This window comes from Apodemus sylvaticus, chromosome 2 (genome assembly GCF_947179515.1).
Source record: "Apodemus sylvaticus chromosome 2, mApoSyl1.1, whole genome shotgun sequence".
NCBI lineage: Eukaryota > Metazoa > Chordata > Mammalia > Rodentia > Muridae > Apodemus > Apodemus sylvaticus.
Window position 1 is genome coordinate 63,801,491 of NC_067473.1, and position 13,662 is coordinate 63,815,152.

General features: G+C 51.2%; 1 protein-coding gene across 5 annotated transcripts in view; it reads right to left on the reverse strand.

Moving 5' to 3' along the window:
• Dennd2a (DENN domain containing 2A) overlaps positions 1 to 13,662 on the reverse strand; it is a 96,163-nt gene that overhangs the window by 4,254 nt on the left and 78,247 nt on the right. For all 5 annotated transcript variants that reach the window (XM_052173496.1, XM_052173494.1, XM_052173493.1 and 2 more), the window contains exons 13-15: positions 13,000 to 13,148; positions 4,315 to 4,492; positions 2,653 to 2,694 (exon numbers count right to left, since the gene is read on the reverse strand). In XM_052173496.1, the coding sequence (XP_052029456.1) occupies positions 2,653 to 2,694; positions 4,315 to 4,492; positions 13,000 to 13,148 (369 nt within the window). The remainder of the gene's footprint in view (positions 1 to 2,652; positions 2,695 to 4,314; positions 4,493 to 12,999; positions 13,149 to 13,662) is intronic.

A 13,662-nucleotide genomic window follows, 5' to 3' on the forward strand; every position in this document is an offset into this window, starting at 1 on the left:
TTCACAAGCTGTGAGAGCCTCCTTGCTTTCATCTGTAAGATGGCTAGCCTGTCAATTCGAGCTTGTCTTAGAGACTGAAGTCCACACGGTGGTTCTCTTGTAAACGTGCTCAGTGGTCTGCAGCCGCCCCTCACTGCCCTTCTCTGCAGGGAGGCCAGCACTCACCGAGAGACCGGCGGCGGTGGCGGCAGTGACAGTGTGAGTGGAAGCAGCACTGGAGCAGTGGCCGAGCTGGTGGGCCAGGCAGTACAACCACCCAGCCGAAAAGAAAAGTACATTGGTGTTGCTTATATGGAAAATACTTTAGGGGGCCTGGAGAGATGGCTCAGCGGTTAAGAGCAATGACTGCTCTACCGAAGGTCCGGAGTTCAAATCCCAGCAACCACATGGTGGCTCACAACCATCCGTAATGAGATCTGATGCCCTCTTCTGGTGTGTCTGAAGATAGTGACAGTGTACTTACATATAATAAATAAATAGATAAATCTTAAAAAAATAAATAAGCCAGGTGCACGCCTGTAATCCCAGCACTTGGGAGGCAGAGGCTGGCAGATTTCTGAGTCCGAGGCTAGCCTGGTCTACAGAGTGAGTTCCAGGACAGCCAGGACCACACAGAGAAACCCTTTCTTGAAAAACCAAAACTAAAAATAAATAAATAAATAAAAGAACATCCATGTTTTAAAAAAAGGTAAAGAAAATACTTCAGCATCAGTATAGAAAACAGATCAAAATGCATGGTGTTGAAGATCTGTAATACCAGTAATCTAAAGGTAGGAGCTTAATTCCCCAGGTCAGGCCAGCCTGGCCTATAAAGTATGACCCTGCTCAAAAGGCAAAGTCTAAATGGCAAAAATCCCACCATTACCAGGACCACCAGCACCACTGCCATCTCCCCCAGCACCCACACCTCCACCACCACCACCACCACCACTGCTAGCGTCAGCACCAGCAGCAGCACCTCTGTCATGAATATCTGTAAACAATTTTAAACTATTCCGTCTGTTTCCAGTCTCCCTCCCAAGACAAGTACTAATGTTTTGGTAGATTTTCTTATCAATTTGTTTTTTTGGGAGGAGAGGGTGCCACTGTGTAGCCCTGACTAACCTAGAACATATATAGCAAGCTAATCTTGAACTCACAGAGAACAACTCACATGCCCAAACCTCACCTCTGCCTCCTGAGTGCTGGGATTAAAGGTGTGCACCAAGACGGGGAGGGGGTGGGGGGATGGGGCTGCCGCTGGGCGGGCGGCGGCGGTGGTGGTGGTGGTGGTGGTGGTGGTGGTGGTGGTGGTGAACACCTGTAATCCCAGCACTCTGGGAGGCAGAGGCAGGCAGATTTCTGAGTTTGAGGCCAGCCTGGTCTACAGAGTGAGTTGAGTTCCAGGACAGCCAAACAGGACAGAGAAACCCTGTCTCAAACAACCCACCCCCCCATCCCCACTCCCCCACAAAAAAAAGTGTGCCCCACCACGCCCAGCTCCTATCAATCCTTTAAAGGTAAGAATATATATAATTTTCTTTTTATTTGTTTCTTTTACCTTTATCTTACTTTTCTTTTTCTTTCTTTCTTTCTTTCTTTCTTTTTTTTTTTGTTTTTTTGTTTTTTTTTGAGACAGGGTTTCTCTGTGTAGCTTTGGCTGTCCTGGAACTCACTTTGTAGACCAGGCTAGCCTCGAACTCAGAAATCTGCCTGTCTCTGCCTCCCAGAGTGCTGGGATTAAAGGCGTGCACCACCACCGCCTGGCTGATTTTTTTTCTAAAGGTCTCTATAGCCTAGGCTAGCTCAGTACTCACTATCCCACTCTGTGGCCCATCGGGCTTTAAATTCAAGGCAATCCTCCTGCCTCCTCCTCTCAAGTAGAAGGATTATTGGGAGGTATCATCATGCCCAGATATGCCCTGATTCTTTTTTTTTTTTTTTAATTAAAAGTTATTCATTGGGGCTGGAGAGATGGCTCAGGGGTTAAGAGCACTCACTGCTCTTCCAGAGGTCCTGAGTCCAATTCCCAGCAACCACATGGTGGCTCACAACCATCTGTAATAGGATCTGATGCCCTCTTCTGGTGTGTGTCTGAAGAAAGTTACAGTGTACTCATCTAAATAAAAATAAAGAGAGAATATTAAAAAAAAAGTTATTCATTTTAACTTTTATGTGTATGAGTGCTTTGTTGGGATCTGAACCCTGGTCCTCGGCAAGAGCAGCAAGTGCTTTTAACCACTGAGTCAGCCGTCCTGCCCTCCCTCTCATGTGTAAGTGTGTGTCCGTGTATAGGCTTGGGCATGGGAACACAGTGCACAGTGGCTTAGGAGGCCAGAGCTGTTGAGTCCTGGAAGCCGGAGTCAGAGGTGGCTGTGAGCTGCCTGACATGGGTTCCAGAGCAAAGAGTCAAATTCTTCAAACATTCACACAAGCAGTGTGAACTCGTCAAGGCTAAGCCCGTGTCCTGATAATTTTAACAGGTTGAAACTTGTATAGGTGAAAACCGCCTTCCTCCCCGCTGCCCCACCCCCAGCTGGCCTTGGGCTGGGCCGCTTCTGCTGTCCAGCTGAGCTAGCAGCCTCGGGCTTACTGCACACCCTTCCTGGAACTGCTCGAGCTCTCTGGAAGAAGCGAGGGCACAGGAGAGCAGGCAGCGCTGGCCTCACTCACCTGTCTGAGGAACCGATCGTTGATGAGATCGACCACAAGAACCTGTAGGACAGAAGGAAGGCATGAGTATTGTCACTAGGGCTTCTGGTTACAGATGGATGTGTTATTTTCTTCTTCCTCAGCACTGGAGATGTGTGTGTGTGTGTGTGTGTGTGTGTGTGTGTGCCTGCCTGTGTCCTGACAGGGAATGGGGGAGCGAACCCAGCTGGTACTGAAGGCTGGGACACACACGTCAGCGGCTGGATTCCAGCCCTGATCAGACTATGCCAGGGCTTCTTTGTTAGGTTTGTTTATGGGTTACAGAGATGGGACAAAAATTGCTAATCTGCCCTTCTCCACACTGGGGATTCGCCCTTTTATCCCTGAGATATCCACTGAACCTGCTAGCTCTTCAGAGGGAAGAGGTTGGGGTCTGGGGAGCACTGGCAGGCTGCAGGCGGTGTGCCTTTGCTAGCTACAGTCTTTGGGAGGGAGCACTCTCTCCTTAGTGTGGGTTGAGAAGGAGGAGCAGCAAAGGGGTGAATGACTCACATTGGGTACAGCCTAAGGACACACTTGCATGCTGCCTCTGAGGGCGGACCCTTATGCAGGACCCCCCCCCCCCCCCCCCCCCCCCCCCCCCCCCCCCCCCCGCTTAGGTGGTCGACTGGGATAGAGGAAGGACGGTTGGATGGCCTGCCTGGCCACAGCTGGAAAGAGCTCTGCTCTGCTGAGTTGAACGTGCACTCCTTGCCTTCACACAATCAAAGGACCAGCATCCCGGCCCTGGGACATCAGAGGGCAGGTGGGCGGAGTGCATCCTCACCAAATTCACCATACAGCAGAATTTGGTCCCTGTTTCCTGGGGTCCCCTGACACCGGGCAGGTCAGACACTATTTAAAGGGGACTGAATGACTTCAGAGGTGCCACACGCAAACTTCCTGCACTTGCACACTAAACTATAAATCCTGGCTGTTATCTCAACAATGTGACTTATTTTGCAGTGTTTTGTTATGCAGCCCAGGCTAAGATCCTCCTACCTTGCTGGGGTGCAGGAGTGTGACACCCACACCCAGCTTTGTGACTTTCCCTCCCTTTAATTCCAGGTTTATTTATTATCGTTTCTTGGACAGGGGCTGGACCTAGAGGCTCGTAAGTGGTAGACAGACACTCTATCACAGTTAACTCCCTGGCCCTGTTCTCCCCTCTCTCTTCCTTGCTTTCGTGTGTGTGTGTGTGTGTGTGTGTGTACACCACAGCAGGCATGTGGAGGTCAGGAGCACACCTTTCGAGAGTCAGTGTCCTCCAGCGTGTGCCCTCTCGGAGCATCGCACTCAGATTATCAGGCCTGGCGCTGAACTGTCTTGCCAGTCATGCCCTGTGGTTATTTATTTTTGTAATAGGCATAGCTAAGTCCTTGCCTACTCTGTCATCCTATTCCAGTTACTGCTGTCTCTGCCCGGTGTAGGGAGGCAGGAGGATGGGGCAGATGGCTATGTCTGATGTCAGGGCTTCTAAATAAATGGCTGGTTATCCAGGCCGCGTCATTTAGAGGGGAGATGATTGATGAGACTCTGGGAAGGGCCTGCCACACAGCAGCCCTGGCACCTTCCCGCTCCTGCCCAGCACTCCCTTCCTTGTCGAGTGCCCGGGGGGACCAGGTGCGGGGCTCCTCCGCTCACCTCTTCCAGTGGCAGCTCCCTGAGCAGAGGCAGCGAGCTGGAGAGCAGCCCGATGAGGAAGGGCGTGGGCGAGCACACTATGTCGATCATGGCGGGCGGCAACACGGGGATGTAGGTGTGCTGCCAGCTGAAGGGGTAGATGAGTGCTACCATCGCGTGGCAGCATTTGGACAGAGTGCTGCAGGAGGACAGACAGGGAGAAAAGGCTGGCTCAGTGTGGGTGAGGGCAGCAGCACCTCCACAGCAGAGGCTAGAGATGAGAACCAGGACTTGTCCCAAAGGGGCACGGGTTAGAACAAACCATTCTCAAATGACCACAAACAGCCAACACAGCTACAAACAAACAAACAAAAGTGTTCAGTTTCACTGGGCATCGGAGGAACGCAGGTCAAACCATGCGAGATTCTCTCTTCCCCCAGTCAGAACGGCAGCTGTAGGAAAACTGGTGAACGCGCTTCCCACACAAGATGGTGACTCAAGTTTGGTTTCCAGAAGCCATAGTGAAGGGAGACAACAGGCTCCTGAGGGTTTTCCTCTGACAATCACAGGTGCACTGCACAGGCACTTTAATACACACATAAAAACGATACACAGCACAACACAACACAACAAAACAGGAGACAGAGTGGATCTCTGTGGGTTTCAGGGCAGCCTGGTCTATACAGTGAGTTCCAAGACAGCCAGGAACATATGACCCTGTTTCAAAAAACAAAACAAGCCTGGTGGAGGTGCTCACATCTTTAATTCCAGCATTCAGGAGGCAGAGGCAAGCAGATTTCTGAGTTCGAGGCCAGCATGATCTACAGAGTGAGTTCCAGGACAGCCAGGACTACATAGAGAAACTGTCTCAACAAAACATAACAAAAAACCAAAAACAAACCATTACACACCAAAAAAACAAAACAATGAGCCCAAAAAAACAAATGCTGTAAGAATGTGGACAAAGGGAACTGCTTCACACTGTTGGTAGAAAGGTCACCTACGATAGGAGTCGATGTGAGCTTCTTCAAAAAGCTGACAATAGTGCCACCATTCCACTGGCTGCTCCACTCCCATGCATTGACCCAAAGGATTCCAAGCCAACCTTTCACACAGATATTTGCACGTTGATGTCTACTGAGTCACAAGAACTAAGTTGTGGAACTAATCTCAGAATTCACCGGGCGGTGGTGGCGCACACCTCTAATCCCAGCACTTGGGAGGCAGAGGCAGGTGCATTTCTGAGTTTGAGGCCAGCCTGGTCTACAGAGTGAGTTCCAGGACAGCCAGGGCTATACAGGGAAACCCTGTATTGAGGGAAAAAAAAATTCAGAGTTCAAAAACAGAAGAATGAACACTGGGGTATGTCCCGCCATGCCCAATCTCTTAAGCACGGTTGACTCCAGGAATCACAAGGTTTAGATCTGGAAGCAATCCTAGTGCTAGCTAGCCCTCACATTCTTTTCAGAAGCAGGGTCTCACCATGCAGCTTAATCTGACCTCGAACCCGGATCCTCCTGGGTCAGGTTCCAGAGTTCTGCGATGTAAGGAACAAGACACCTTAACTGGTTCTGGGTTTACCTGGTTTTGAATTTTATAGCTAAAGACACTGAGCCCTAAGGAGTGAGGTAAACCAGGGCAGCTAGGGACCAAGCAGGCCAGCATGTGGGGGCCAGGGTTGTGGGGAGGGATGTGAGAGGGGAAGAAGAAGGGATGGAAGGAGACAGACAGAAGCCCGGGGGAGAACAGCCTGTGTGCTTTCTCAGCCACTGCCACAGAAAAAGAACCCTGCTTGACCTTTTCTCCAAGTCAGAAGAAAGAGCAGCTCTCCTTTTCCTCTCATCCTCAGGGGAAGGCTGCTCTCTCTGCTGCTATAGCACGATGTGACGATGTGACGCCTTTAAAAACCCTCTGCTGCCATCAGGGATTTCAGCAAACCAGGTGGAAGGGAAGTTGAAAATACAGTTGGACCAAGGCTAGGAAAAAATTCACCACTCCGTGCGGATGCTAGGTGCGCAGGTCTGGTGAAGGAGGGTGAGAGAGATGAAATTCACTCTGCCTCAGAATGCTGAGTGCTAGATCCGCTGGATTCAACTTTTTTCCTCACAGTGACAGGGACTGAATAAACCCAGGGCCTCAGGCAGCTACATCCCAGCCCCACATTCAGTTCTTTTGTTTGTTTGTTTTTTGTTTTTTGGATTTGGTTTTTTGAGACAGGGTTTCTCTGTGTAGCCCTGGCTGTCCTGGAACTCACTCTGTAGATCAGGCTGGCCTCGAACTCAGAAATCCGCCTGCCTCTGCCTCCCAGAGTGCTGGGATTACAGGTGTGCGCCACCCGGCCCACATTCAGTTCTTAAGGGGACAACCCAGGAGGGAACAGATGGGTGACATGTAGGAAGGGGCTGCTACTCACAGCCCTTTCTTGAAAGGAGTGTTCAGGATTTTCTCTGCTTAAAGGTCAGAGCCTTTATCACAGCTGAGGACTGAACACCTCAGATACCTGGTTGTCACTAACACCTCACTCGCCAGACAGGAGGGAGGGAGGGAGGGAGGGAGGGAGGACCGGGAATAGGCAGGACCACAGCCGGCAGCTGTTGGAGACCTCATTCCAGCCTATCTGCTACCTTAAACAATTCTGTTCTGGTCACCGAGGACCGGCAGGGCTGGGTCCTGTAGTTACACCGGTGGCAGCCTCTCCTCTAACGTAAGTGCCAGAGAAGAAATGAAGTCTGAGAACAGCTTGTGATTTTTCCAATTGCTGCAGTAAGTGCTGATGGAATTTTGCAGGCATGGGTGGGGCAGGGGGTGGGTGCTGCAGGGAGAAGGGAAAAGAGACCCTTTGGGGTGGGGGGGACTCTTGGAGGAAGCCAGGGCAGAGCCCAAGTTTCTCACTGAGCACTGGCTGTTGCAGAAGAGGCATTTGGAGATGGCCGAGGGGGACCGGCTCACAGCTGGCTCCCATTACAGTGGGGGTGGAGGAGCTGCCGCGCTCCCACAGCTGTGACCAATTGTGCAGAAGTGGGGGGGGGGGAAGAGAATGCCCCAGTGGGAAGGTGGCTGGGCCAGAGGGCTCAGTGATGGCCGCAGGTGAGAGAGGGGGTCAGGCCTCAAGATGTTTAGCACTGGGAGGTGGATCCTAAGGCCTGAAGCTTTGTACTGGAAGAACATCAGCATGTTTGTGAATTAACATCTGGAACTGTTTCAGCTCTGGGTGCTTGGGTTCCTGAGGTAAACAGCTCAGATGATGATTCAGTAGGTGCCCAGAACAACCCACAATGCAGCTCTCCCGCTGCACACCATTTCCAAGAACAGAAGTGAAGGGCAAAACTCAGGTCGTCCTGTACACGATGGAAACCTCCCAGGAAGTGCATCACCAAGCAAGACCGCCATGCTTCCCTGACTGCACTTTCAACTCTCAAGTAACATGTCACCGAGTTTAAAAGGCACACAGGCTGGCCCTCGAAAGGTCTGGTTCTGCTGTCTTCTGTGTGACTTCAGAAAGAGCTCTTCGCCACCTTACATCCCCACTCTGACGAGTCCCAGGTCCCCTCCACCTTTAGCAGCCACCCACTCTGAATCTGTACGATGGCAATTCAGGGGCTAGGAATGGAAGCTTCCTCCTGAGGGCATGAAATAAGTCAAGTATATCACGGTAAGGCTTGTTAGCACGATGGATGGAGAACAACGGTGACACCGCACTCGGAGGGGCTATGAGATGATAGCCCTGGGCTCTGGGAGAGTCCTGAAGCGGAGGCCTGGCAGAGGCAGCACGAACTGGACAGGCACTGACTTCCAGGAAAAGAGCTGGGACAGGTCCCAGGGAAGGATATGTGGCGACGGGTTAGAGGACAGCAGCACTGAAGTACAGCTTTGTCAGCCTCTAAGCCGTGCTCCAAAAGCGATCCTCCTGGTGCTCACCTTACAAACCAAGGGAGTTCACATTTACTCAGGATCTCATACATCCTGGGGGCCTTGAATTATGAAATGAGAACCGACCTTCTCATTCTCCTGCTTTACCTCCTGAGTCCTACAGGTGTGGACCCCTGGGTCTGGTTTTATTAGGTCCTAGGGACTGGAACCCAGGGGTTAGTGCATACTAGCCCAACATTCTACCAGCCAAGCTACCGCCAGCTAGTGATAGTTACTAATTGCTTTTCAGTGCTGGGAACCGAAGCTAGACTTCATAGGCTGGGCAAGTACTCCATCAACATCCTATTTTCCTGGCCCATGACTTTACAATGTACTATCATGCTCTTAAAATTCTTTCCATAGAGCTTTGCTAAATTAGATGTGTCAACCACTCTGAGAACCTGCCGGACCCTCAAAAGTAAAGTCTTTTGGGTGCCAGAGCAGCAAGATGGTGGCTACTGCCGTTGCTTGCAGGCAGGCCTGGACAAGCTTGTCTTCTGAGATGGCAAACACCGCTGAGTGTAGATGGGCATAGAAGACACACGGGACCTCACAGAAGCTACAGAAACTGAGTAAAAATGAACCGAGAGGAATGGACAAAAGAATGAATACACACAGCTACACGTGAACCTATTTGTGTAGTGACCCGTGTGTGAAACCCAAGGTTCAAACACCATTGTCAAGATTGGTCGCCTCATCCCACTCATTAGCTAGTAGACGAACCTTCAGCTTATGATTTCTTACAATGGAGAATGATAGAATATTAAATATATTTTTAAAAGATTTTTTTATTGTTATAAATAATTTATTGTTATAAATTGTTATAAATATTTATTGTTATATGTAAGTACACTGTAGCTGTCTTCAGACACCAGAAGAGGGCAACAGCTCTCATTACAGATGGTTGTGAGCCACCGTGTGGTTGCTGGGATTTGAACTCTAGACATTCGGAAGAGCTGTCAGTGCTCTTAACTGCTGAGGCATCTCTCCAGCCGCTAGAATATTAACTAACACTCTGCCATCTAAAACTTTTATACAAGCTTGCTTATGTGCAGGCATGGTCTATAGCTGCTGATGGTTTTGAAGGTTTTTTCTTTTTTTTTTTTCTTTCCCTAGACAGGGTTTCTCTGTGTAGCCCTGGCTGTCGTGGAACTCACTCTGTAGACCAGGCTGGCCTCGAACTCAGAAATCTGCCTGCCTCTGCCTCCCAAGTGCTGGGATTAAAGGCGTGCGCTAGTAACTAACACTAGTAAATAAGAAACAAAATATTTATCATAAAGAAAATAAAGACGGGTATAGGGAAATGTTTATCTGGTTGTTATGGAGACAGAGCAAGCCTTCATAACAGCATTCTTTGCCTTCCATCTGTCAAGCCTGACCTTGAGGGAGCCTTTGGAAACACTCAGTGTCCACTCTAAAGATGAAACAGAGTGAAAATGTTATTTTAAATGTGACAGGTGTTTGCCATTGGCCCCCAGCAAGTTTCTCTCCAATGCTCAGGCTCCCCAGCAAAGATAACTAAATGCATTGGGGTGGAGGGAGTCAGGGTGGAGTGGGAGGAGTGCTGAGGGAAGCTAAGGCCCACCACAGACGGCACAGGGTCATCCCCAAGCTCTGCTCGGTGGCCTCACTGAGACTGAGGCATGGAAGGAAGAGGGGAGGATTCTCCTCCATTCAGCTGAACAGGATGTGGTCCTCTGTGCTCAGCAGAGGGCATCTCGGAGGCAGCAGCAGCGGTGGTGGCAGCGGGTACTTATGCTAATGACCTTCTTCTTAGAATCTTACAGTTCAAGAAGCAGCCATCCTGTTCCCTGTTTGTTAAGGCTTGGACAGAGACCCTTCAGTCCCCATGGCTACCACCCATACGTCTAACTGAAAGGAACAGACCCTTCCGCCAGGCCTACGAATCAGAGAATCTTATGGAACATGGTGCCTTGGTTCCTTGGCCCACGGAGTCTGATCATTGCAGATCTGAGAGAAAGCTGGAGGGCTCTCAGTGATATCTACCCACCGGGGCCCTGTTGGAAGGCCACTGAGAGAAGGAAGGTTCCAGAGAGAAATACTTAGCTTTTGTAAGCCACAAGTGAACAGAAAAGAACCTTACACTTTTCAACACAGGCTCTTGCTATGCTGACAAGCCAAGCCTGAAACTCAAAGCCAGTCTACCTCAGCCGCCTCCAACTGGATTACAGGAAGTATGCACCACCAGACTCACAAAGGATCTGCATGGCCTACCTGACAAAGACTTCCTGCACTCCCGTGGATGCACAGGGCCCCAGAGTCTGTCCTGTCACCCCTCCCACCACTGCACAGCAGGCAGCTCGTAGCTCCCGACATCGTCTCCAGCGTCAGGCAGCTCTCCCAAGCCTGAGGAGGGCATAAAACTTCACCACGTTCCTGCTGCCAAAGAAACGCGCTGGGCAATGTGTGCCCCTGTGAACTCCCAGGGCAGACTGGCAGACCTCGTGGAAGGTGAGGTGAGGAGAAAAAGACCAAAGGCCTCCCTGGAAAGAAAGCTGAGCCCCGGGGCAGGGCCCACTCAGGTGCATGGGGATCTGTTCGGAGCCGTTGGCTGGTGTCCAATCTGCCCGCTCAGAAATCCGTGCAGGAGAGGCAGGTGGATCTTACCCTCTTCTTGACACTCGGGTAGAATGTTTCCTCCGGTTTTCTAACATCCTGAGCCCACTTTGCCCTTTGGACGTTTCTTCCCTACCTCTTCCTACCTTTCCTTTTGGTGTCCTCTGACCACAAACATTCATGCTCGATGTTTGCTTGGCCTGCTCAGCGGCAGCTGCTCTCACGGTCTTCGGCCTTTTCTCCAGCTCGGCCTCCCCCAGTCCAACATCGTCACTGCTGAGGCAGCCCCCAGGGCTGTGGCCCGCACTCCACTCCCGGCAGGTGCTGGGTGTATTTAGCTGGTCTCCGCTTCTTGCCAAGGCCTTTCTGAATTCCATCTTTTCCCTCTTCCTCAAACCCAATCCTTGAGAATCCAAGGGGATAGAAGCTGTTGGGGAAAGGGGAGGCTCTTCCAGAACACGGAGATAGTTGCCACGGAGCAGATGAAATCTGACCCTGGTCACGAAAGGGTTATTACTCATCCCTGCCTTCTAGAGCCCAACATGGAGAGCTCTCTGTGTGAATTCCCCAGTGCCCAAGAGCTTGGAGAGCTGCCCGGCTCCTAGCACCAGCTGCAGGCTGAAGACAGGCCCTGCTTCCTGAGCTAACAGAAACGCACTGGGAACACAAGGATGGTGACATTTAAAAGTGAATAGAGAGCTCTGACGTGAAGCCGCCGCCAGGGAGGAGCCAAATGGCAGGGGTCCAAGGAGGAGCATCACAGAGGTGACCAGATGGATGCACTGGGTGCGGGGCTGGATTGCTGACCCCTCCCAGCCCCCAGATGAGCTCCTCGCTGAAACGTGTTGTCCTTTTCATTCTTCTGCCCCTTTCTTCTCCCCCTTTTGTTCTCAGCAGCAGCTCAGTCACTTCCTCTCCAAACCACAGACAGCACGGTTCTTCTTGTTAGTTCCTGGCGTGTCTTCTTTCCAGATGGCCTCTGCTGTTGGCTGTTGGTGGCCCCCTTCTGGGCCTTTCCTGAGTGGCAGGTTCACATATTCTCCCGGACTTCTAAAAAGCTCCAGGTCAGTGTTTTAGATTTTTTTTTTTTTAAAAAACAAAACATCTATTGTATGAGTGTGCATGTGTGCATGCATATTATATATACAGTATTCTGCCTGCCAGAAGAGGGCACCAGATCACATTACAGATGGTGGCACGCTATCATGGCTTGCTGGGAATTGAACTTTGGACCTCTGGAAGAACAGCTAGTGCTCTTCACCTCTGAGCCATCTCTCTAGCCCGCCAATGAAAATTCTTTTTGTTTTGATTTGTTTTGCTTTTTTTTTTTTTGAGACAGGGTTTCTCTGTGTAGTCCTGGCTGTCCTGGAACTCACTTTGTAGCCCAGGCTGGCCTCGAACTCAGAAATCTGCCTGCCTCTGCCTCCCAAGTGCTGGAATTAAAGGCGTTCGCCACCACCGCCCGGGCAATGCAAATTTTTTTTCCTTCTGGATCTTCTTTGATTTGTGATGTGGCCTTCTGAATCAGAGAATATGTTCACTGGGGCATGAATGACATCCGATGGGACAATGTGTGTGTGTGTGTGTTTGATTGCTTTGGTTTACTTTAATAACAAATAGGAAAGGGATGTCTTGGGTAAGTCTGTAAGCTTCAACCTAGTCTTGTGGTCTTGCCCTGAGTTGAACCTTGTCTTCTCTACCCAGCCTTGTTCTCCACACCAGTCAGGGAGCTGCCTCACAGTTCCTGGAGGTGACGAGTTCAGTCTCTGCTGATTCCTCGCTTTTGTACAGATGGCTCCTGCAACATGCTCTTGGTCTGAGCACAAAGTCAGACTGTTCCACCCTGAACCTCTGGTGGTGGAACAGTCTGATACCAGTGGCCTCTGGTTTCTCCAGAACTCACTGCCTCTAACAAGTCCTCCCAATGTGGTGCAGTGTAGCCTGCTTACTTCCGGGTCCCCCAACAGAGTGAGAACTCTGAAGGGTAGGTCCAGGTTCTCATAGGAGAGAGTGCCTAGTTCACAAGGAAACACATGGCAGGCATCATGGCGGCGCGGGCATCATGGCGGCACGGGCACTGTGTAGGCACATCCCTTTACCTGTGAGTGAGCCTCCCAGGCCTCCAGGTCACCCTTGCCTCCAAGAACCCGATCTACACCCTTGGGAGTCTAAGAGTAAGCATCATTCACACGTATTATCAGAAGGAGCAGAGGTTGGTACCTGAGTTTGTCTGCGATGAAGATGACCCTCCTTTCCAGAAGCAGGGAGGCAAAAACGCTGACCAAGTGTCGGACACTGAGAGAGGAGAACAGAGACTCAAAGTCCACGTGCTCCAGCCGGGAGTCCAGCGGTCGGCACAGCTCGATCACCTGCCAGGAAACAGGAGCCGCTAAGGTGGGCTGACACAGCAGGCCTCCAGGGGCTCTGAGGGCTTTGCATAAAAAACGGAAGGGAGTGTAGAAGGAGGCATGTTAGAGAAGCAAGCGCCTCACACTCAGCTGAGGAGAGCTTGGACAAAGAAGACACAAAAGAATGGCAGTGTCCGGGCTGTGGGCATAGCAAGGCTCCTCCTGGAACAGTGCATCTGCACGCCCCCTGGAGGAGCACATCTGCACGCCCCCTGGAACAGCGCATCTGCACGCCCCCTGGAGGAGCACATCTGCACGCCCCTGGAGGAGCACATCTGCACGCCCCCTGGAACAGCGCATCTGCAAGCCCCCTTGGAGGAGCACATCTGCACGCCCCCTGGAGGAGCACATCTGCACGCCCCTGGAGGAGCACATCTGCACGCCCCCTGGAGGAGCACATCTGCACGTCCCCTGGAGGAGCACATCTGCACGCCCCCCGGAGGAGCACATCTGCACGCCCCCTGGAGGAGCACAT